We start from the raw sequence: 24,428 nt of genomic DNA on the forward strand, positions 1-24,428 counted from the left end.
ATTTTGGGAGGATGCCCATGAGTAGCAATTCAACGGCACTGCCAATATGAAAACTGTGGCTGAGGACATGGGCAAGCATGGCAGATGACCAAATCCCAGTAACAAAGCTGAGGAATTCGTTCTTGAGGAGGTTCTTGGTGTCACCAGAGGATGTTTTGTAAGCAAAGAGTGCGGATGAGTGTGGAATGGAGGAGTTGATGTCAAGGTGATTTTTTAAGGCAGCAATGGGGCATAAGGGGTCACCATTGTGGCATGCAGTGAGGATAACAGTGGCTCCCCATTCTTTTGTTGTCTTGGTCCATGGAATGTTGAAGCTGGCAGAAGAGGTACCATCATGTAAAGTGTGGAAATTGATCCTGAGAGATATTTAAGAGGAGGTAGGAAGAACACAAAAAGGGAACATACTTGGCAGAATGCAGTACATGGTACTTTGGATCAAAGGCAGCGTTGATGGTGACAGTAGTTTCACCCAGTCGATGGCATCTGAAGAAGGTGATGAGGGCAACAGCCCACACAGCAGCATGAAAGGGGTTGGAGACATCCAAAGAGCGGCCGAGGCAAGAGAGATGTTCAATGGAGACAGGAGCTCGAAGAGGTAGCTTGTGCATAGTGCCTTCTTTATTTGCTGAGGTATGAGCAAGGTGAACCCAATTGTCGTCACCATACCAGGGTGTGAAGCATTCACTCTGAACTTCTTGCATAGCTGAAGCCAAGAGTAGTGCTTGGAAGTCCGGTCCAGTCCGGTCTTTTGTCAAAATTTGACAAGACCAGGACTGAGACCAGTCCTCACAAGTTGACAAACCTCGAAAAACTGGACTGAGCTGATGTCAACCGGTTCAGTGTGGTTTTTGTCAGTTTTTGTTGGTTGAAAGACCGGTCTCAACCAGTCTCAGTCTTAACTGGTTGAGACTGGTTGAGGACCGGTCTCATAGCTACTGACATGGGGAAAATGTGTATGTAATTTACTAAATATACGAGTACTACATGAGGGTGAACAACGAGGGGAAGGGGGGCAGGGGGAGCACTCACGCATCCTTGTTATTGTCCATCGTCGCCCATCTCATATTCTTCACATCATCTATCGGTCATCCATCGTCGTGGTGGTCATCCATTGCCGCTGCCATGTTGTGTTATCGTCGTCCACCTATCTCCATCGTCGTCACATGGCCGTCATCGTGTGTTGTCGTCAACACCAAAGGTGGCAGAGGGCAAGGGAGTGACGTGGCAGTGGTTGGCGGGTGTGATGATGGCTGCTGGGCATTGTGAGGATAAATAGGGGGCCAGTAGGGCTTACGATGCACTGTACTCACCATTTGATGTGCCACATCATCTCCATCTGCTGTTGACATCACAGTCTTCAAATTTTCGAAATCATGAGAGACCGAAGACTGGACTGCGGTTGCGGTCTTCAACAGTCCTGGGAATTTCCGGTCTTGGGCAGTCTTGGTCCAGTCCAGTCTCAGTCTTTTTTCAGTCTTGGGACTGGACTTCCAAGCACTAGCCAAGAGGGAAGGAGGAGGCAAGAATGGGTGGATCTAGGATCACCACCCATAAGTGAGGAATGAGTAGTTACAAGATACTCAGCTGGCCCAACATGATTATGCATACTGTAGGAAGTACAGATATACAAAGCACTACATGTAGTGCAAGAGGATGGCAATACTGCTGACAAGATGGTGGTTCAAGACAAAAGATCAATTTATTATGTAAGATATCCAAATCTAGCTATATACCACTGTTTGACTATGGCATCTGGGCATTCCCTTCCAATCCTGTATCACAAAGCCCCCCAATGTCCAGAGGGCATGTAAGGAAAACAATGGTGGGGAAGAATAATAGAATAGAAATCCTCTTGCCCCCCAGAGTGGATATCAGGATAAAATGAGACCAAAAGGTAGCAAAGCAAAGAAGATGAATAAAAGAAAGAAAAAAAATTTGGCCCCAAATAATTTCCTATCTGGAAAGCTGGTTACTGTAAGCTCCCAGCTTAACCCAGATATACCCATATGATCCTCCCATTCTACCTCTCTGGTGATGTACAACCATGAGTACTGGGAAACCATGCTGCATTGTGTCCAACATACAAAAACCAATGCAATGTATTCTGAGCAGCAGTCCACTGGAGAATGGATTCGATTTCTAAGGTCTTATGGGATCCAAAGATGCTTTCCTGCCTGTTCGAATACATCACAAGATGAAGCATTTCACTGACCAGTGCGGTGACCTTGCTTAACCCTAGTGCCCTCTCCTCTCCTCCCCCACTCCTCCCCAATTCCCCTTCCCTTCTCCCCCTTCCTTTCTTCCCTTCTCTATCTTTCTTATTTATTCATCTGCTTCATATGTTACTAGCATCTATTCTATTCTAAATGGCCACTGCTGCCATATTATTATTACCCTATGTGCTGCACCTGCAGCCCACCTTTTTGGATTAGCAGACCCCTCGCATATTGGATAGACTTGCACGTAAACAGTTGTCGTATGTTGTTGGAATAATACCCTGGAATATGGTCAAGTATTCCAAGTAGTGTTTGAAAGTCCGGTTCGGTCCGGTTTTTTGATGCCCAGGGGCGTTAACCGTAACCGTAACCAGTCTGCCTTTTCCCCAGAAGTCAAAAGACCAGACCGGACTGCAAAAAGACCGCAGACTGCAGTTTTTTGCGGTCTATAGACCAGTTCCGGTCTGCATCAGTTTTAACCGGTTTATGACCGGTCTTTAGGCCAATATTTTAAAATTATGAATTGGTAAATTTATTAACATCTCTAATAGCTTCAAACCGAGCCCAAGAACGTTAAATTCCGTTAGGAATTGGTGCTTCTATAAAATAAGTCTGGTACATCTATTATTCCCAAAAGTAATTTACATTTTAATTCATATCTCTCTCGTTTTTTTACCAAATCGTACGTTCTTGGGTGCGTTTTAAAGGGTATTTAAGGGGCTACAAAAGACCGGTTCACGTTAACCGGTTTTTTTTGCGGTCTTTACATTTCAAAAATAAAAGACCGTAACCGCAGGTCCGGTCTTTTGCGGTCTTGGTCCGGTCTGGTTACAGTCTTTTTCCAGTCATGAGACCCGACTTCTAAACACTAACCTCGAGGACTTTGTAGATAAACCCAGATTGATTACTAAGCCCTAGGAGTATATCTAGTAGTTTGTAGTATATTCTAGTAATTACATTTTGTAGTATATAAGGGCGACGAAGCTGCCCTCGACAGAATTATCTATCTTTATCCCCTATTACAACTGCGCTATATACACTCTCAACAGGTTATGGGCCCTGGCCTATAAAACTTATACACATATTCATTACACACGCATACGCTCCACATGCACAAACTTTATCTTGTATGCTTATCTACATTATGTAACCTAGGAAGAATACACAACGGGATCTTACTGGATGGAAATGCTGAAGGCCACAAATTGGATGCCATGGAAGCGACGGATGATGGCCGTGCTTCGTGACCTTAGACTGGAGAAGTATATTGCAAAGGATGCAAAACCTCCAGGATCAGCCGATCCCCAAAGCCCGACAACGGAAGAATTAGCAGTGACGAAGAAATGGGCCAAAGGCGACGCCAAAGCACAGACAAGAATAGAACTCGCTATCAGTGATGCGGAAATGATCCACATCAGTGGCGCAACAACAGCATGGGAAATGTGGGATCAACTCACCATGGTCAAGGAATCCAAGGGCAGGCTAGGGGTGCTTGCAACATGTCGCGCGCTATACAGAATGAGCATGGATGAGGGAATTGATCTGGTGGAACATATATCAAAGCTAAGAAAGCTTCAGGAAGAATTGCACCTAATGGAAAACATGGTATCAGATGAAGATTTTGTCATGATCTTGATCACATCACTCCCTGAAAGTTGGGATAATTATACTTCATCGTACCTGGGTGCATCTGGAAATAAACCAACCCTGAAATCACACAAGCTTATTGCAATTTTGATTGAAGAATACTGTTGTCGTCAAGGACGAAATGAGGAGACATCTGGAGGATTGTCTATGCAAGCTAGGCATCAACAAAAAGGTGGGAGAAATACAGGCTCACAGGGAAAGAAGAAAACAGATGTGGAATGTTACAATTGCCATAAAAAGGGCCACATGTCAAGTGACTGCTGGGCCAAAGGTGGAGGCCATGAGGGAAAAGGTCCTAAGGGCCGTTGAGGACCAAATCGAGGTGACAGATCTCATCAAACACAAGATTCCGTGAACAATTCACTAGGCGATTGTGCCTACATGGTCAACCAAAATATCCACAGTTTTTCGAAATATGATTGGGTTCTTGATTCAGCCACAATGTCACACATTTGCACAATCCAAGATGCATTTACTGATTATGAGCCGTTAAACTCTGAGGTTGATGGCATTGGCGGATCAGCAATGACACAGGGATGAGGAACAGTGGCAGTCAACTTTAGAATTGATGGCCAATCAATCAAACACACTTTGCGGAATGTGTTGCATGTCCCGAAAGCACCAAATTGCTTACTCTCAATTCCTCGCTTAGCAATTGGAGGAGGAAGGGTAGAATTTAATGGCAATGGATGCCAACTATATGACAAAACTAATAGAGTCATTGGAAAGGGAAAGTTGACAAACATGTTATATTTGCTTGATGCATGTGTGGAATTGCCAAATCGGGAAAGTGCCCAATACGCATCAATTCAGACACACTCTTGGGATCAATGGCATTGACTTTATGGCCACATCTCTGTCAATGCGATTAAAAGCTTGAAATCAAATGAAATGGTGGATGGGCTCAGGATTGATGAGTCTACAATTCCATCATTAACTTGCGAGGCTTGTATTCAAGCAAAACAAGCACACAAACCTTTTCCACAAGAGGCAAAAAATCGATCTGAGATACCTGGTGAATGCATCATGAGTGATGTATGGGGACCAGCGCAAACAGAGTCAATTGGACGGTGGAAATATTATGTTTCATTTACAGATGACGGCACACGTTTGACCGCCGTACTATTCCTAAAAAACAAGGGACAAGCATTTGACCGCATTAAGGAATATGTTGCCGTTATTGAACGGAAATTTGGAAAACCCCTAAGATTTATGCGATTTGATAATGGGAAGGAACTGGTTAATGAGAAACTTCGAAATTGGGCTGCAGAAAAAGGAATTACTATTGAAACATCTGCCCCATATTCACCTTCTCAAAATGGAGTTGCAGAAAGGTTTAATCGCACACTTTTGGAACTTGCATGAGCAATGTTAATTGCGAAAAACCTTCCAGTATTTTTATGGGACGAAGCAGTCACGCACGTGGCATATTTACGAAACCGCGTGCCCACACGCGCTTTAAACGGCAAAACGCCGTACGAAGCTTGGACAGGTAATAAACCTGACATTTCACACCTCAGGGAATTCGAATGCGACATTTGGGTGCTAGACGAGACCAAAGGTCGTTCTAAGCTTGCACCAAAATCAAACAAATTTATTTTTGTAGGATTTCACGATGGATCGAAGTCAGTCTGTTATTACGATGCTAAAACTCGAAAAATTAAAGTCTCACGCAATGTGGCATTTAATGAGAATGAAGAGCCACGAGAACTCGAAATTAAAGCTAATTTACTGGGTTTACGCGTCGAGGGGGAGCCAGAGAAAAAATCGAATGCTCAAACACCTCAAGAAATCGAAAAACCATTAAATCCTATTCCTACAACAATTCCTACATCAGCAAGATAACAATTTACTTCTCTGCTTTTAGCAGCTTTTCTGCTTGCCACAAGCAAAGAAGTCAAAAAGCTCAGAAGCTACGTTACTGAAAATGTAACAAATCGAGAAATGAGGAAAACTACACTCTACATTAACCCCTCCAACTGTGTCTTTCTCCTAGGACCCCTTTCTGGTGTATATATGAGCTACATATTGCATTTATGTACAACAACGACCTGTGGTTCAGCAGATCAGCTGTCAGTTTGAGCCAAGTTTGAGCCCATGGCGAGCTCAGCCTCAGCAGCCAGCATCTAGAATATAAGCAATGTTCTGCATGAAGCAGCGTCCTCAGGCGGCGGCCAGCAGCAGGATACAATCTGAAGTTGGCACGCATGATGGAAAGGAAGAGGAAGGAGGGCCAAGACGTGTTGACATGTCACCATCACTCGTTTCAGACTCCGACAAAGTTGAACAAGTGATCCGTCACACCCAGCTTTCCCAACTTCCACGTCAATGTCTGTCAACGTCGCTCCACGCTCCATCTTGATTCCATCCCGCCTTGAGGTATCTCCTCATGGGCTAACTTGGGGGCTGGGAACTTCCCATTGCATATGGTAAGCACGTTAATCTCATCACTCTCTATTCTTTTCCGACCCCTTTTCACATCTGTCACTAGTAGGCGCTGTGCTGTTGTGGCTGGCTGCCTCCCAGCTCCAGGTGTTTGTTAATACCCATTCTTTCTTCACACAGCCGTCACTGTCAATTTGGGACCATGTGAAGGATTGAGTGAAAAGTATTATCAAGAGGTACCGTTAATATGTCTCCTCTGTTCACTTACATTACTAATTCTTCTGTTCTATAGCCAAAATCACACCAGGTAATTTGCGACATAGCCAGAAAAAAATGCGTAGTATAGTGTGAATTGAATCAGCTTGTTATACTAATTTACATTATTTCCATTTGGTTTCTCTTTCGACGTCTTTGACTTTTTCTCAGCTTTTTTTCACTTTTTTAACTTTTTGGTAGAAGTGAGAAATTCAGCTTTTTGAGAAATTGGACTGGGCTTTTTGTCTTGTTGCTTTTCTACTTTTTCCCACTTGTAGCCACTTGCACAAGCCAAAAAAAGTAAAATGTTAAACTGCCGATGTACACAAGAAATACCAAGTCCTATTGAACCCATAAATTCTCCAACTCTTAGACCTCGAAGAATTCGCACTGAACACGATTATCGACTCCTAAATAATCCACAGGCACGACCAATGGATTGCACACTTGAAAATGCGACACCACCTGATATTACATGACACACAGAGTCATCAGCTGCGAAAATAATTTCTAAAAATCGCACTCACCTTGCCTTCGATGATTTTATCGGAAATTCAACCGAAAAAATGTTTCAAGTGCTCTCAGGATTTTCTGATAAAGATGGACTCAGAAACACTTGAAGATGCGATGCAGACTGAGGAGAAAGAGCATTGGAAGACTGCTGTGGAAGCAGAATTAAATGTTTTAGAAAAAATGGGCACATGGAAAATGGAAGACTTACCAGTTGGAAGGGAACCAATCGGATGCTGTTGGGTATTTGATAAAAAACGAGACGAGCATGGAAATGTTGTAAAATACAAGGCAAGACTTGTAGCACAAGGTTTCTCGCAGAAACCAGGAATGGATTTTAGCCATAATGGCACGTTTGCACCTGTTATGCGCTTCGAGACGGTACACACAATGCTTGCACTCGCCGCAATAAATAAATGGGATGTGCGTTAACTCGATGTGAAAAGTGCATATTTAAATGGAAAACTCATGGAGGAAATTTATATGAAGCAACCCCCAGGTTTTTCAGATGGCAGCAGACGTGTTTGTCGATTACAACGTGCGCTTTACGGTTTAAAGCAGGCAGGACATGCATGGAATCGTGAATTTAATGGTGCTATGGAGGAACTGGGATTTATGCAGCTAAAAACAGATTATTGCTGCTATATTCGGAGAGAGAGGGAGAAATTTGTGATTTTATTGGTATGGGTGGATGACATACTCACACTCACCAATAACCCTGTGGAAAGTGATCGCGTCGAAGCTGAACTCAAATCAAAATATGATATCAAGGCATTGGGCCAACCTTCACTATTATTAGGAATGAAGGTGACTCACGACACTACAAATCAAACTATATCACTTTCCCAAAGTCATTACATCGACAAACTCCTCAAGAAATTTAATCTTGAAAATCTCAACCCAGTTACCATGCCGCTCGATCCTAATGTCAATTTAAATCAGGATGATGAGCCATCAGAAAATGACAGCACTCACGACACAAAAGGGTCAGGGATCTATGCAACAATGATTGGATCTCTAATGTACGCCGCATTGGGGACACACCCAGATATTGCATACGCAACAAACAGACTTGCACAATTTACGAGCTGACCCCAACCAAAGCATTGGACAGCTGTTAAAAGAGTATTCCGTTATTTGAAAGGCACGAAAAATTATATGCTCACGTATGGAGGACAAAACTCTAATGCAGACGTGAATATTTATTGCGATGCTGATTGGGCTTCACACGCTGACAGAAAATCAATCAGTGGATATATTGTAATCATAGCAGGAGGAGCCGTGGCTTGGATCTCAAAAAAGCAAAATACCGTTGCTCTTTCAACTGCTGAAGCAGAATATGTTTCTGCTACTCATGCTGCCAAACAAGTACTTTGGCACAGGTCTTTATTCGACGAACTCGAAATTCTGCAGCCTAAAACTTCTACAATTTTCACAAATAATCAGGCTGCAATTTCAATTGGTCATAATCCAGAATTTCACACTCGCACGAAGCACATCGACATAGCGCTTCATTTTTTGCTAGATCATGTCGAAAAAGGAACACTTAATATGGTCTACATAACAACCCACAACAACCTTGCAGATCTGTTCACTGAAGGACTACCTAGGGTTGTACATCAAGACCTAACTTATGAAATAGGTGTAATACCTGACCAAGGGGGAGTGTTGGAATAATACCCTGGAATTTGGTCAAGTATTCCACATACCTCGAGGACTTTGTAGATAAATCCAGATTGATTACTAAGCCTGAGGAGTATATCTAGTAGTTTGTAGTATATTCTAGTAATTACATTTTGTAGTATATAAGGGTGACGAAGCTGCCCTCGACAGAATTATCTATCTTTATCCCCTATTACCACTGCGCAATATACACTCTCAACATATGTAAGTTCCAATATATGCCCCAATGAATAGAAGAAAAAAACTGTTGTCTTTCAAAGCACAGCCCAAGGATAAACCTACTGGGAGTTTATTTCAATTTTGCATCTCCAGCCCTGAGAGTCTTACTCTGCTGGATGCCTGGAAGGCCTCTCCACCAAGCTCAAATGGTAACGAGCAGTCCCATCATGAAATCCATCACGACAGTGTTAATTTAACCTTCCTGCGTGCAATTATCCACAGGTGGCAAGACCACAGTGCTTTGTGCAGCCTTGAACTCCATTCCCATCAAGGTAGACAGTCTATACGCTGGATATGATATCAACCCATTTTTATAAATTCAGGCACTCCGTCAACAGAGCAGATTTGTTTTCCTGACCTACCTGTTAGCTTCAAGCTTATCGCTCTTCAAGTCTGAGTTCAGCATCGTACCACATGTCAAGAACCAGACCTCACGTTAAAAAACTCTATGGTTCTCGATTAATCAAAAGCCTTTTGAATAGAAACCTTTGATTAATCAAGGGACTTGTTTAATCATACTCTAGTCTACTGTATAGTATCTCCAGTAGCTCTCTAAGCGACAGTTTTGAGTAATAACAAACATGATTAGGAACAAAAATTAAACTTGATTAGAAACTACTTGGAAACATGATTAAGAATAACATGATTGGAAAGTCAGTAGGATCGGAAACATGATTAAAAAGGACATGATTAAAACAACAATGAACCTCGATTAATTACATGAAGTAGAACCTGATTGAAAGATATGAACCTGTTTTGGTCAAGCTGAAATGATGGGAGACCTCTCGAGAAACTCACTTCTTCTTCAGAGGGTGGCCATCAGGTCCAAAAGCTGCAGGAATCTTTGCAGCGACAAGGGTTGGAATGGAGCTGGGAAGTTTCCTCTTGTGCGATGGTTGTGTCGGAATGGTGGCAGCCTCGAGAGGAGGATTAGCGCTGCCAGTTGCGATCACTGGCTCAGGGATGCCAGTAGGATTGGACGTCACAGTAAGGGGTGTAATGGGGCTGAGTGGGATGGCTAGAACCAGCGGTAACGATGAGAGGGCCTGTTGCAGTCACACCTTATGAAGACAATGGGTTGCGAGGAGGTTGGTGGATCTTAAGAAGGGTGGGGCAGTGGTGGCCTGTTCTGCATAGATACCATTGGTGGCCATGGCCACTTCGAACAAGTCATGCCATGAAGACCTAAAAAGCCAACTGTCAGGACCCACACAATAACCACAATCATATAAAGTACTGTGTGCGCCTCTCCCTCCTCCCCCTCCACCACCACCCCCGTCTCCCTCCTGGCCCAATGCCAAACAAAGCCCTTACACTCCCACTACGACTCGCACTAATCAGCACACCATCATCCACAAACTGCACAGACTGTTCGCTCGTAGTTGGCCTCGAATGCAATGCCCTAATCGAGTTGCGTGATGCTGCATACCCAGCCTAGGGTTCCGATGTCCAACTCTGTGTCTGTGCATGTGTCCGTTCAATGCAGGCTGCTGGTGGCTCTGGCTCTCCCCCCCGTGCCTGCACCACCAGCAGGAACTCAATGGCCCCTTGACTCTTCAGAAATCACAGGTACACCAGACCCAGCCAGCCGCAAACATAAAGCGCATACACTGTGCCTGTTAGTCGAGTTTCGTCGATGGATAGATCACCTATGTCAAGCCATCCAGATGGAGAATACTTGGTTTGCTCCCTGCCCCTTGGGTCGTCGTCAAGGAGAAACTTCGACCTAGCAAGAGGATTCACGCTAGATGATGTCGTTGTTCCTGGCGCACTGGCACTGTGATATGACTGCGAGAGAGCTGTAGCCTGTCTGCAAGAATTAAGATAAATTCGAACTGCCAGCGCTCACATGACGTTACCTGCTTTCAATCTTATCGAGCAAGATTTAAATCATAGCCTCTGCCGTTTAAACAATTTTTGATTGAATCAAGATTTTGTAGCCTGCTTCGCCTGGAATCGTGTTTAAATTGAATCCAGAATCAAGATTAGTACTTAGTGCAGGGCAAGTAAACATATGTCTGCACTCCAAGTCAACTCAGTAAAATGAATACACCCAGTATGATCATTGATTAAACAAGCCTTTCAATTAATCCAAAATCTCTATTCAAAAGGCAATTGATTAATCAAAATCCATATGGTTACGGTCACATTAGCTGTACAAAATGGTGAGTTTGGCAATCTTTCCAACAATTTCCTACTCACTGTTTATCCAGATATAGGTAGTCCCCATACCTATCCATCAACACTGTCATCAGAGCTAGCATACAAAGCCAGATGGGACTTTTCTGCCACATTCCAGTGGAATCAATGGCAGGTGAAATGGCAAACCTAAGCTATGGGCCGAACCATCTTACAGAGAGGTCGTTCTTGGGGCAATTCATAAATGAGAGTGGGCAAGATTGTGAGCCCGAGATTTGGGCTAAGCACATTGACTTTGAACCATCATGCGCCGAGGGCACAACATGTGTGTTGGAACTGACTGCATGCAAGATGACAAGACCAAAAGTTGGACTAAGGTCATTGTCATCGAACCATCGCATGCCGTGGAACAGTACCCATCCAGCTGTTATTCCGAGCTAGCAGGGGCTTTGGAGATGTCGTCCAACCCTGCATGGCTAGTCTCCAGGCATGGACCAAGCACAAATCCTACATTCGACCTATTAGCACAGAAAACCCTCATCGCCGTCCAATGTACCTTTTCCAGAGACACAGAAACCTCTTTCATTCCCTATAATCCTTGAGCACACAATTACTAGTAGTGCAATGAAGGACACTCTGTGCAAGTCAATGATAAAATATTGTCATTATGAATAGCTAACGATTGACAAGATCCTCACAAGCACATAGTTTAGCATATGGTACTGGAAGAACATGTTGTTAGGAGATGAAGAGACAAAAATGAAGCTGATAGACACACACAAGTTACAACACATCTAGGAGCCATGGGAACTCCCATGGCCATGACAATGGGGCTTTACAATGTAATCCATACCATCTTGTATATACAGGAAGCGCAGCTCCCGCTGAATCGTTAGCACCAACAGGATTATGCTGATCAATCGATCAGATGTTGCAAGGCATGTGTATGGGATGTGCATGTGTTTGGTTTGAATGTAGAGAACAAACAATAGCGGGAAATAATATTATTACAATAATGATAATGTTCTAACTTCTCGTTAAGTTCTTAGCTAGGTATCTGCTTCTGCGACTTCTACAGAGCAGGCTGCAACTCCTAGTGTTTAAAAGTCCGGTCTGGTCCGGTTTTTTTATGCCCCTGGGCCTTAACCGTAACCGTAACCGGTCCGCATTTTTCCCAGAAGTCAAAAGACTGAACCGGACCGCAAAAAACCGCAGTCTGCGGTCTTTTTGCGGTCTATAGACTGGTCTTGGTCTTCTTCGGTTTTAACCGGTTTAAGACCGGTTTTCTGGCCAATATTTTAAATTTATGAATCGGTAAATTTGTTAACGTGTTTCGTAGCTTTAAAAATAGCCCAAGGACGTTAAATTCCGTTGAGAATTGGTGTTTCTATATAAAAAGTCGTGTACATCTACTATTTTTAACGAAATTTTACATTTTTATTTATATCTTTGTCAATTCTGAACCAATTAATACGTGCTTGGGTGCGTTTTGAAGGGTATTTAGTGGGCTACAAAAAACCGGTCCTAACCGGTTAAGACCGGTCCATTTAGACCGGTTTTCTTGCGGTCTTTAGTTCTCAAAAATAAAAAAACCGGACTGCAGGTCCGGTTTTTTGCGGTCTTGGTCCGGTCTGGTTATGGTCTTTTTCCAGTCATGAGACCGGACTTCCAAACACTAGCAACTCCGGCTACCGCACTTTCAAAAAGAAGGCAGAAGGTATCGGCAATCCGGATCGAGATATACCAATCGACCTATAACTCCATATTGGTGGCTGCCTCAGACCACTGACTGCATGTAAGGGAAAGCTCCTTTCCAAAACGAGTAGACAGCTTGTCTATATTTAGAATATAAATACCCTTAGTCTCCCCAGGCGCAGGGTTTGATTTGACTGTAGGGAGGGTTGATGCCTCATCAATCAAAGTGCAGAGATTCTGGGTGAGGAAGAAAGGGAGTGGCACTGCAATGCAAATTTCAGTGTCATATAGAGCCTGAGAGAATTCAGTAGGAATTGGTTCTCCAACAACTCTTTCTACATGATTGGTGCCATCCATGCACCACCTTTTGGAGAGTCTGAGTTTGCCTACAAGGATGTCGTCGTCTTTTCGCTTTTTCTCCTCTTTTTCTTTAAGTTCATCATCGGCGAGGCACCTTGCCAAACTGTTGTAAATATGTTCATGGACAGAAGCAAAGAAGGAAGGGATCCGTAATTGGGCCAGATCTTCAGGATCAATGGTGATCAACGAAGCAGCTTCCGATCCTGGCTGAAGATGATGGGCTGGGTCTAGAGCGTGATTTAGAGTCTTGGCAGATCTGGTGTTATTGTCACCCTCAATCTTCTTGTTTTTTTGTAAGATGTTTGGCAAGGAGAGATTCTTGAAGAGTTGTATGATTGTAGGTGAAGTATGGGTGCACGGGATGCAAGGCTGAGGGGTGAGAGTGCTGTCAGTGAGGGTGTCGGCCATTTTGAGAGGTGCAAAAAATGCAGAGAGCTTTGGGAGGACGTTCAAAAAATATAGGCCAGTAACCGACAGAAAGCTTTTGCGCGTCAGAACCAGATCCATAAGATCCAAAGCATAGACTTATATTAGTATTTCTGAGTCAAATGTCTAGTTCTGACATGCAATCTTATCTTATCCTAAAATGAGCATGTGTTCCTCATGCTTACTCATCACGGAGCGTGGTAGAGAGCAGTACAAAATTCACACGGCACGGAGCTTACCGAAACTTTTGAATTTCTATGTGATGCAAGCTTCTGCCCATCTCTTCAGCGATGTGGCAGTATGCGGTGGTGGCTCCAATCTAGGAATTATGTCGCTGATGAAGAATTGTTGGAATGGATAGGGTCTTTTCGATTTGTTTGGTTCCTCTTGGGTATACAGCTGGTAGTTGACTGTGCAATGTCAGACGAACAACGTTAGGAAAGCATCGAACGTTTAAGAGCTCTGTGACTGTCCAAGATTTTTTATAACTGCGATCTAGTAGACGTTTTTTGTAGGCGGCCGCAGGTATTCAAAGTTGTATCGGTTATCTGTAGCTTTTGGAGGATGAACCATAGACAGAGTAGTACACGAGCTAGGAAACAATACCCCATCTTCTGGAAAATGATAAACAACCTAATGTGTAACCAACTGAGCAGGTGACATTCGAAGCGAAATTGTCATACATTGAAAGAGGCTCTGGAATAAATTGTGTACACATTGGAGAGCAGGATGAATTTATCCTTGGAGACGTTTCCTAGTACATGAGACAACCTGGAGGTGGATCAACAGAACTGTGCCCAATCTATGAGATAAAAAAAGTAAGCTAAATATCAATCCAGATAGTGAATAAAAGCTCACATTTGTCAACACCTGTGAAGAGGAGTCATATAAGAATTCCCCACGCCAACGAGAAGAGGGTTGGTTGGGAGATAGAGAACAGACTTACACCCTTTTTTCCCCTCAGTATTTATTGCTATATAGCAGTCGGCTTCTACAGTGTACAGGTCTATCAGCATGATACCCTGAGTTCAATTCAAATGCAAAAGTCACCTCTACCACCCGTCTTGTAAAGCTTCCTCGTCAATATCCCGTCTGTATAGAAAATCTCCCCAGACTTCAGTGAGTGCCAGTTGGGATCATCACTAGTCCAAGCTAAAAGGTCATGATAATGAGAAAAATGTGGACAAGAATCATATATTATAATCACACACTGGAAGTGTGCTTGCATTTAAACTTCTTTGTGAATGTTGCAGGATTTGATGTTCGAATTTCCTTGTACACAATTGCTATGGGTTGCTCCTCCACATTACCTGGATAGGTGTTAGAAAGAAGGGCAATTACATCGTCATCCTTCAGAGTAACTTCGCCTGTGTCATCCTCAAAGACTTGAAGGTCATGAGCCGACACCCCTTCAGATTTAATTATGCAAGACTTTAGAGAAGCGACAGTGTGAGGGGGCGGAACAGATAGGATCTCGATGTGTCCTAGTGAGGTATCATCCTTATCAAAGGACATTTTCGAGGTGACTTCACTGTTCTCATCGTAAACGCGATAATGAACTGAATGACCCCGATGAGCGCCACTTTTAGCTCAGATGAACACGCACCATAACGTGTTTGAACCTGTTCCCCAACTTGACCCAATGCCCTTGTCTCAACTGATGCCAGAGACCGCTTTCCAGTTTCCTGGGGACCAACAACAAGAGCCACAGGATCAGATGATGACAAACCTGGCCCAAAGTCTCCTTGAAGAGAAAGGTGAGTCGCACCATCCACCGGCACATTTTCCAATAGAGAGAGGTACAAGGTGCAGCTTTCGGGCGCTGAGAGGCCTTCGATCTTGCAAAGATGTCTCTTCAGCGATGCGGCGGTACGCGGTGGTGGCACCGATCTAGGAATTATGCGACTAATGAAAGAGTCGTTGGAATAGATAGGCAACGGTCCTAACTCTCCCCCCGTCTCACACATGTGATGTGCTGGCAATCACCGGCACTCCATATATGGTAATTATACAACTTAGGGCAATGTGCACATTGCCCTAAGTTGGCTCAAGAGCGCGCTACCACGCGTTCTCGAGCACCTAACCTACCCTAACCTCCTAACCTAACCACTAACCACTAACCTCCTAACCTGCTAAGCGCGCTACCGCACGAAGAGAAAAACCTAACCAGTTAGGTAATTATTCTAATAATAAAAAGATGTGAGCATCCAGAGTCGAACCCCAAACCTTTCGTAAGCATCACTAACACAGTGACAACAACCACTACACCAAACTGGCATAAGTATATGTACAGGGTTTGTTGTGAAATATATCCCCACAAGAGGCCTGATTTGTCATAATTTCCCTTTATGGAAATGTGAGATGGGGGGATAATTGGGCTGGCTTAGATAGGGTTTCTTGATATGATTGGCACCTCTTGGGTATACAGCCGGTAGTAAACTGGGCGGTGTAAGTTGAAAAATGTTAGGAAAAGCAAGAGGATATCGTACCATAGCAAGCGCTAGGCTTACTAGGGTTCTGCGTTCAATTAGATAGGTCGCAAAAGTGGGTGGAAACCCACAGGTTCAGTTCTAGGGCTGCTCACTGTGTCCGTCTTAGACGGATAGACGGGTCCGTCAGACGGGCACCGTCACCATACCGTCTGGGCCTGTCGCAAGTCTCCTGACGTACGGTAGACGTACGGGGAAAGGCCGTCTGTTTCCATTGAGTGACGGGCGTTAACAGCGTTGACGGGCATCACTGCATATGCGGAGTTTGAAATGAGAATTGCACCAAGGCTGCTATCGCCTTCCAACCCCCACATACCCCGTGAACTTTTTTTCTGAAACCGGCGATCTGTCCTTCAAATATTTCTTCATGTACGTGCAGCCCCTGTTGCTTTTTCAATTTTCGGATGCTTAATTTATTATTATTATCTAATTATCACCAAGGGGCCCGGGGTGGCGGAATGTGGAAAAGAGACCAACACTTGTTATTTTTTTTTCAGGGTTCCGCCTGACACCCCCCCACCATTACCTTCCTAATAAAGTATGTTTTCCCCATACTCATGTTTTTTTTTTTTTGAATTCAAAAATTTCCGTGTAACAAGTAAGCTATGCACAGGCGGTTGACCGTAAACTAAGCCTAGGCGTCATAAGGATGCATATAGCATGCTGTTGAAACAACAGCTATAGGGTACTCGTGAGGGATCCACCACGGCCAGCCACGTCGCAAGAATCCGAGGCATCGAGAGTGGTGTAACTGGTTGCAAGTAGGTCACAATCAGTGTAAAGATAGTTATGAGGAGACCAGCACGAGAAAATTTGAAATTGACGGCGTCAACATTTTATTTTTTTGGCCTTCGGCCGGACCCCCCCCCCTCCTACCCTTGGTTCGGGATCCACGTCCCGCTACCCCCTTGATTATCACTAGTTGATCACTAGGAATGAAACCTTTCAGCAAAAGCACTCATCAAGACCGAAAGATTGATCTCATCGTGGACCATAGTAGGTAGGTATTGAGTAAATTTCTGCTTTGTATGTACTTTGCAATCAGTACTCATCTGTTTATTACATTGTGCTACTAGTAGTTTCCATCCTGTGTGATGAAGTTCGCTAAGAGACGACACGTGCACAGACAAATGCCGCCCTAGTACGAGCTAGTACACTGCTAGATAGTAACTTTTAATACCTTTGTAATATCATTTATTCCATGTATCACTAAAATTGACGTCCGTCTACATCCGTTGACGGCCGTTTTATATCAGTCCGTCTCCGTTTGCTTCTGCTTGGGTGACCCAGACGGACGGTTGCTGGTTGAACCGCCCCTGTCGACGCCCGTCGATTAGACGACCGTGTCCGTCAGACGGACGGTGCGCAGCCCTATTCAGTTCCCCCACGCCCATCTGATGCATCCTTCCCATGGTTTCTCCCATCGATCAACCGGCCAAGGTGTCGTCGTCCTTCGTTCGTGGTCATCGTTGTCCACTTGTTCCTGTCGACTAGCGCCCGCCGTCCATTGGCCGTCCATCGCAAATGCATCGACAACTTTAATCAAAAGGCTCCACGTGATAGCTTTAAATATATATGATCACGAGGCACGTGGTGGGCATCCAACTCTCAGCTACTAACCAACTACTAACGTCTCTTTTCACATGGCCGCGATAAACACTAACGTTGCCTCTGCGCCCTCCGTAATCACCACCTTCCCGAGAGTTCACTTGGAAATCATGGAACAAGTGATCGATATGCTCAACGCAGACGCCAATATCGACGCTGTAAAGGCGTGCTCCCAAACATGTAAGGCGCTTCTTCCTCGCTGTCGAGCACACATTTTCTCTAGTATCGATCTCGATCCTGCACTTTCTGCCTGCCGGTACACTTATGACGATTCGGACGAAGATGACGGTGACGAAACCCAGACAAGTACTGTTAGCCACACTCGCAGGATACCATTGTTCCTCAATCTCATCGATCGGACGCCTGAGATTGCATTCTACGTGCAGGAGCTTAATCTAGTCATCCGCCAAAAGGACTCCAACTCACCCAGAATTATCTGCGCATTAAATTTGCTCTCCAACCTCACATCGTTCAACATCGGACACGATAACCCATATCTCAACGTATCTTCATTAGACTGGCATGGCCTCTCCCCAATTTTTATATCCGCCATCCATCGCATCATCAGCTCACCCAAACTAAAAAAGCTCGGCTTTGCGTCTATCAGCAATTTCCCTCTGTCCATATTCTCATTGTGCCCTGGCATAAAAAATCTCTCTTTGTGGGGTATCAGGCCTGTAAATAGTGAACCTCCGCCCCCCATGATGACCCCCATTCTCTTGCAGATACTCTCTTGCGACGAAGACGGCATCTGTCTTGTAGAACGAACCCTCATGAGATCCAAACATCCGATACTGGATTTAACCCAACTTCAACAGTTGACTGCACTTTTCTACGAAGAGAGGGGTAACGCTTCCATGAAGGAGGTATTGTCCACATCTGAATCTCTCGTTAAAGTTGACTTGCACGGTACGCCCCCCTCCCTCCTTTATTGTAATAAATCTGCTAAACATTCAGTGGCTAGGCACGAGTCACTTCATATATTTGGGTATTGCTCAATCCATAGCCTCCAGGTCCCTAGCCACTTTCCAATCATTCCAGCTTTCCACGTACACCCCCTCGCATTCGGACAGGGGGTCCAAATCCATTCGAAAAATATGCGCGGAACTCCAGGTGCTGTCAGATGCGCCTAATCTACAACACATTTCCATATCTCTCAGCCTGACAAACAATTATCGGTTCCGCACAGGCGTTTTACTTGCACTCGATAGGTTGCTTACTGGGCCTGGGTTTCCCAGAGTTGGTAGCGTAGGACTACATCTTAGCGCAGCTGGTGGACGGGGTGATTTTAAATCAGCGATGGAGGCTGTAATTAGAGAAGAGTTTGTTGGTCTTTCTCAGAGTGCGCATCGAACGTTTGAGAGTTCTGTGACTGTCCGAAATTTTTTAGAACTTCGATTTGGACGTTTTGTGTAGGCGGCCGCAGGTATTCAGAGTTGTATAGGTTATTTGTAGCGGTGAATGTAGAGAGGCAGTGGAAATCCGTCTGTTCTAGGTCCAACACAGGGCATATCCCCCTCTTTGTCACATGAAGCGTTTCGTAAATGACTTATTTTCAAACGCACCAGAGCTTCCCAGGCCGTCTCACTTGGGCCCAAATTCCAACGCATCCTGGGGAAAATTTTTAGAAAGGAGTGACCGTCACGCTGTCACGCTTACTAGTCACAATTTACAACATGGCATTCCCCTCTTCGTTCGAGCTTTCTACCCCCTTCCGTGCCAGGTGGGCGTGGAACACGGACCCAGTATGCAATGGACACAGCCCCGTTTCTTGTATGGGTGGTGTCTTGCCGGGGCAGTGGGCTCAGGTGGCAATAACTTGAAATTGTGGTCTGGCTCAAGGTCCTCCTCCCGCCTTTGCGAGCTGGAATCGAACCCTTACCCTTCACCTCGGCAAGGGGCAACGAGCATGGGCCTCGGCTCTGGGTCCTTTTAGAATTTGCACTGAGGGTACCTGACGTGCTCAAGTGAATATCTGACAAAAGATTAGGATAATGTAGCAGAACATCATGAAAGAGCGTAATGCTTACTCCAGAACAAGCTGATGACCTTAACAGTGTAGAGACGAAGATGTGGTAGTACGATAGAGCAGTTGCGTTGGGATGTATACTCCCCTAAACAGGAAGATCAGCAGCACGCTTAGTATTAGGTACATGGAAGGACGCGCCAGTTGCAGACGATGGTGGGCACGTATGTATGCCTGCAACGGCGACGTTGAATGACAGTGAGGGATTGGAAGAGAGATCGGTGGGACACAGTCTTTGATACGAGACGTTGCTTGCCCGACTTCCCCTTGCTGACGGACATTGACCTTGAAAAACGGAATGGGCATTGAAAATGAGAATCTAAGCATCGGTGAAAAACACGGTTATGAAAAAAGCAGCGCGGGGCTGGCGCGAATCTTGAATAAGGACGGCTTGATCCATCCAAACCTGGAACCGAGACGACGATCATCAGTAATTTGGAAGTTGCGAATGATGGATCGTAATAGAACGTACCCAGAATACCAACGTCCTAGGTGCAGGCATCGATTGTGTCCCCTCCCCTTTCGCTCTATAGCCCGCTTGAGAGAGTGTAAATGTCCATAATCCACAAAAATCCGTCATGATACCGGAATGGTACGAGGAATCCCTATCCAAGGCATTTTCATCACCCAGTCCCAAGTCTTCAAGTGGCGATGTTGAAACGCAGGGTGATGTGGGTGTGCAAGCAGGGTCTTCGTCGGTGTCGACGAACGATGAAAATGAAGCGTAAGTATACAAGAGGGCTCAGAAGTGCAGGTATCAAACTCGCGAATTCATATCATGCGCCGAGGACGTGTCAGGCAACGAGGTCGAGGTAGTGGTCGTTGGTGGAAACGAGTGTTGCCAAACATTGACAACCGTCATTCCATCGCCAACTGGTCAATGCGGCATTGACGAGACATCACGCACCATGTCATCGTACGATCGACAAAACGCCACCTTCAAGTTTGACACCCCCTGGTCCCCAACCACGTCTTGACACCTCTCCATCCGTGATGGCGTTTAAACATTCCAAAGATTTTACTGTGACGAACAGTTTCTTCCACGAAATATATGGAAATACTACCACGCATCATCACCATACACTTGGTGAGTTCTGGACTTGTTTGCTTCCCGCAATGCTCACTCAACTGGCTGTTATGATAAGACGAACGAGTTACAATCATCAATAACGCAAGCTCATCGACAAGCGGTTCTTTTTTTGTCGTCATGTGAAAATCCCACTGATTGATGGAATTCAGGACTCCAACTGCTTCAAAGCTACGTTGCTGCTGGCGCAATGCATAACTCTAGGGAACGTCGCGACGCCCCCAAATGCCACAAAGACACCAGGAAAGCCGTTATCAATGATATAACAAACTGGGTCTTGGATGATTCCAAAAACACCCTGATTCTTTGGCTCAGCGCTCCTGCTGGGTCTGGAAAGTCGGCCATCCTACAGACGATAGCAGAACGTTTCCATACTTCCAAGCGACTCGCCGCTAGCTTCTTTTTTTCGCGTAAAAGACAAACTGAGACTCACCTGGTAGCGACTATTGCTGCACAGCTTGCGAACTCTGTTCCTTCGACTAGACCCTTTATTGAACAAGTTGTGCTGGACGACTTGTCAATATTTGACAAGGCGTTGCTGGATCAGATGGAACGTCTCGTAATCCAGCCTCTGATCCAAGCGTCGCTTCAGGTACAATGGAGCGACCCATGGCCTTCATTACTTATAATCGACAGTCTTGATGAATGCAGTGACGGAAAAGTTCAGGCCGATATTCTACGCATGCTCAACCAGACCCTTTTAACAATCAAATGTTCTTTGCCCAGGTTACACCTCCTCATCTCCAGTCGACCAGAGCCTGCAATTTGCGATGTTTTTGAGGACACGCTCTCCGCCATTACCCACCATCTTGTCCTCGACGACTCGTATGATCCCAATCGGGACATAGCAACGTTTCTTCGCAGCAGTTTTCTAGATATATATCGCCGCCGACGCACCCGTTTTCCCTCAATGTCCTCCCTCTCACTGCCATGGCCCTCGGAGGATGTGATTTCTTTTCTCGTCAAAAAATCTTCTGGCCAATTTATCTTCGCTGCGACAGTCATCAGATTCGTTGATGAGGATCGTAAGCTCCCTACTATGCAGCTCAAGCTGATGCTGGATGTTTGTGAATCACCCGACACCTCTGAACGAAAAACGAATCCTTTTGCTCTTCTTGATCAACTCTACGCACATGTTTTGCGATCGAGTGGGGATTTAGAGAATGTTCTCTCTTTGCTCGGTGTCATTTTCTATTTGGAGGAGAACCAAAAGCTGACGCCGGCATTCTTGGAATGCCTTCTTGGCCTTAACCTGGAAGAGGTGGTGTTATCATTCTGGGATTTTCATTCAATCATCCATATCCCGTCATCCAGAACCGATCCTATTCATTTTTATCACGCATCTTTTAGAGATTATCTCGTGGATCATCACAGGTCTGGAGATCTCCACATTATCGAACACGCAGCACATTCACGTCTTCTGAAATCATGCATGCTCCAGCTCTCAAAAAAACCCAGCTTTTGGCCGGCTGGTGACGCTGTCCTGGCATATTGCAGAAAATCTTGGTCTCATCATTATTCTCGTGGTAATTCGATCAAGCCCGGATCACTTGATGGTGTTTTAGAAAGTTTCAAACCTTTGCATTCGCCTAGCTTGCCGCATTCAACCGCAGTTGAACGCCTTGCTTATTGGTGGAAGGTTTACGCTGGAGCGCTAAAACTTTGGCATAGTGAAGTAAGCTGTCATTTTCGCCTGAATGGTAACTCCTTGAAATATATGTTTTCTGTAGTGCAGTGAGTCCGAATGCTGCACGCCATTATGCTGCAGATTTACTTCAATTCTTGACCGACATCTACTCTCCTGGCTTGAGGAATTTCCGTGGACAAAGTCAGGAATCCCTCTGACGTGGTTTACACCTTCATTTCGAGATTACACCGTGAAACTAATAAGTTGGGAAAGAATTGCTCTTTCAGGCTATCTGAAAAATGACAACCCAGACATCGACTGGCTGTTTGATCTCCACTACCAGTTCGGTAATTCTGTGATTGAGGAGGAATTCCTTCAATTCCTGCGATCTTTCCTACAAGATCCTAAACGCTGTCATCATCTCTCTTTGGGAAAGGCTCTGTCCGTTGGTCACTTCACTCATCTTTGTGCTCGACTTATTTTGGACAATTATTTGGGTTCCCCGGACAACTTGGACAATCAGAGGTACTTCATCTGTTATTCATTTTTCGTTTGCAGTGACATATTTGTGCAAGGCTGATAACTTACCTCCACAAGATGCTGTCGCTCATCTTGAAAATGCCTCATAACTGTGAATATGGATGTTTTAGTGATATTGAAAAATGCATTGAGGTGAGAAGTGACGTCTCTCTCCATGAATGACACCACATTGATCTGGTACTTCAGTCACAACTTGGCACCCCGGATGTCTTTGTGAACGAAGCGAACTCAAAGTTGCTGGTAGTTCAATTTCAATATTTTCATCATATTGCCTATTTATGCATTTAACAGGAGTGGTACGCCCGGGGACAGGACACCCGGGACGAGTCTCTTCAGAACGTCGAGACCATAGAGCCACTCCAAATCATCAAGAGCCGGGAACCCCGCCAAAGCGTTGACAGCAGGGGATCTCGCGAAAGCATCGAGAGCGACGAGCACTGCCAAAGCATCGAGAGTAGTGAACCTCGCCGAAGCGTCGAGAGCAGTGAGCCATGCCAGGGGCACTCCCGTGAGGGTGTCAACAGAGGAGAGCGCCAGAACATCGACAGTCGGCCGTCTCGCCAGAAGGTCGAGAATGGGCAGTATCATCCCCAGAATGTCGAGAGCGGGGAGCCTCGCCAGAACGTAAAGAGCAGGGTGCTTCTCCAGAACGTCGAGAGTAAGGAGTCTCGTCAGGTCACCAACAGCCAGGAGTCACACCGCAACGTCGAGAGCCTCGGTGGCCCTTCCAAAAATATCAAGAACGGGGAGTCTCTCCAGAATGTGTCGCAGCAGGACGTCAGGAGCAAGGACTCTCTCCAGAACGTTGAAAGGGAGAAACCTGACCAGAGGGTTGACGCGGGAGTCAAGAACTCCTGGCACCGATTTTCAGACTTCTGGACTGGCCTTTGTTGCTGCGCACGGTGCAAGAAGGATGAGGAACGATTCAATATAACGAACTAGTTACACGTAAGAACGCTTTCGACGGATGACAAGGGCGGCTGTTGAACTCTGACTTCTAAGATGGTGGTAGTGGTAATCAATCAGAAAATCGAATGACAAAAGACCAGTCCTTTAGATGAACTCGTAGCCTTCGCCAGGCATAGTGGGCTTGAAGGTTAAGAGGAGAAAGGAAAAGAATGGAGGACCGTTGTTTGTGGATGGGCAGATGCTTTAAAGTGGGGATCGCGATCTGCTCTGCACGTCGATCATTGCGGTTCCAATCGAACCTTGCTGCGGGGGCAAGACCAAAAGTGCTTTTCCTTATCCATGGACGATACAGAGTGACTCGCCTCGCATTGCAGAGCCAAGGTTGTCGTTCGGCTCTGTTGATGGTACAAGACCATCCCTGATCGTTGGTCCAAGGCTTGAAACTATGGTAACGTTTCCACCCTTCTACCAGCCAGCCCCGGCCAACGGCCCACTCTCGCTAAGGCTCCTTGTCCATCCTCCACCAAATTCAGTCAGGGCCTGGACTCTGGATTGGCCAGCAATACGTCGCCACAGAGCCCTTCTCCAGACGAAATTTGCTCGAAAC

The 24,428-nt window shown here is 45.3% G+C and overlaps 8 protein-coding genes across 8 annotated transcripts; 3 read left to right on the forward strand and 5 right to left on the reverse strand.

The window, feature by feature from the left end:
- Window positions 1-1,130: 1,130 nt before the first annotated feature.
- LACBIDRAFT_314694 (uncharacterized protein) lies at window positions 1,131-1,349 on the reverse strand (the record flags this gene model as incomplete). Its single annotated transcript, XM_001889176.1, has 2 exons — window positions 1,131-1,253; window positions 1,311-1,349. 2 exons carry the CDS (start codon window positions 1,347-1,349, stop codon window positions 1,131-1,133), a joined length of 162 nt encoding a protein of 53 aa, XP_001889211.1.
- A 2,895-nt stretch (window positions 1,350-4,244) lies between these two features.
- LACBIDRAFT_314696 (uncharacterized protein) lies at window positions 4,245-4,703 on the forward strand (the record flags this gene model as incomplete). Its single annotated transcript, XM_001889138.1, has 2 exons — window positions 4,245-4,317; window positions 4,411-4,703. 2 exons carry the CDS (start codon window positions 4,245-4,247, stop codon window positions 4,701-4,703), a joined length of 366 nt encoding a protein of 121 aa, XP_001889173.1.
- A 1,488-nt stretch (window positions 4,704-6,191) lies between these two features.
- On the forward strand, window positions 6,192-6,406 carry LACBIDRAFT_314699 (uncharacterized protein; the record flags this gene model as incomplete). The annotated part of the gene is made up of 2 exons (XM_001889139.1): window positions 6,192-6,292; window positions 6,355-6,406. 2 exons carry the CDS (start codon window positions 6,192-6,194, stop codon window positions 6,404-6,406), a joined length of 153 nt encoding a protein of 50 aa, XP_001889174.1.
- A 1,313-nt stretch (window positions 6,407-7,719) lies between these two features.
- On the reverse strand, window positions 7,720-10,069 carry LACBIDRAFT_334386 (uncharacterized protein; the record flags this gene model as incomplete). The annotated part of the gene is made up of 9 exons (XM_001889177.1): window positions 7,720-7,731; window positions 7,830-7,833; window positions 7,855-7,935; window positions 7,989-8,008; window positions 8,107-8,127; window positions 8,723-8,775; window positions 9,114-9,196; window positions 9,714-9,871; window positions 9,977-10,069. 9 exons carry the CDS (start codon window positions 10,067-10,069, stop codon window positions 7,720-7,722), a joined length of 525 nt encoding a protein of 174 aa, XP_001889212.1.
- Window positions 10,070-12,806: 2,737 nt separating this feature from the next.
- LACBIDRAFT_334387 (uncharacterized protein) lies at window positions 12,807-13,517 on the reverse strand (the record flags this gene model as incomplete). The annotated part of the gene is made up of 1 exon (XM_001889178.1): window positions 12,807-13,517. The coding sequence occupies one exon, from the start codon at window positions 13,515-13,517 to the stop codon at window positions 12,807-12,809; it is 711 nt and encodes a 236-aa protein (XP_001889213.1).
- An 800-nt stretch (window positions 13,518-14,317) lies between these two features.
- On the reverse strand, window positions 14,318-16,272 carry LACBIDRAFT_334388 (uncharacterized protein; the record flags this gene model as incomplete). Its single annotated transcript, XM_001889179.1, has 11 exons — window positions 14,318-14,337; window positions 14,394-14,405; window positions 14,482-14,541; window positions 14,586-14,687; window positions 14,747-15,094; window positions 15,142-15,510; window positions 15,657-15,697; window positions 15,782-15,807; window positions 16,025-16,052; window positions 16,120-16,176; window positions 16,217-16,272. The coding sequence occupies 11 exons, from the start codon at window positions 16,270-16,272 to the stop codon at window positions 14,318-14,320; spliced, it is 1,119 nt and encodes a 372-aa protein (XP_001889214.1).
- Window positions 16,273-17,667: 1,395 nt separating this feature from the next.
- On the forward strand, window positions 17,668-19,568 carry LACBIDRAFT_334389 (uncharacterized protein; the record flags this gene model as incomplete). The annotated part of the gene is made up of 4 exons (XM_001889140.1): window positions 17,668-18,541; window positions 18,597-18,954; window positions 19,049-19,058; window positions 19,128-19,568. 4 exons carry the CDS (start codon window positions 17,668-17,670, stop codon window positions 19,566-19,568), a joined length of 1,683 nt encoding a protein of 560 aa, XP_001889175.1.
- Window positions 19,569-19,595: 27 nt separating this feature from the next.
- On the reverse strand, window positions 19,596-19,985 carry LACBIDRAFT_314705 (uncharacterized protein; the record flags this gene model as incomplete). Its single annotated transcript, XM_001889180.1, has 3 exons — window positions 19,596-19,607; window positions 19,663-19,746; window positions 19,800-19,985. The coding sequence occupies 3 exons, from the start codon at window positions 19,983-19,985 to the stop codon at window positions 19,596-19,598; spliced, it is 282 nt and encodes a 93-aa protein (XP_001889215.1).
- Window positions 19,986-24,428: the final 4,443 nt, after the last annotated feature.

This window comes from Laccaria bicolor, genomic scaffold, assembly GCF_000143565.1.
Source record: "Laccaria bicolor S238N-H82 LACBIscaffold_63 genomic scaffold, whole genome shotgun sequence".
In the NCBI taxonomy this organism is placed as follows: domain Eukaryota; kingdom Fungi; phylum Basidiomycota; class Agaricomycetes; order Agaricales; family Hydnangiaceae; genus Laccaria; species Laccaria bicolor.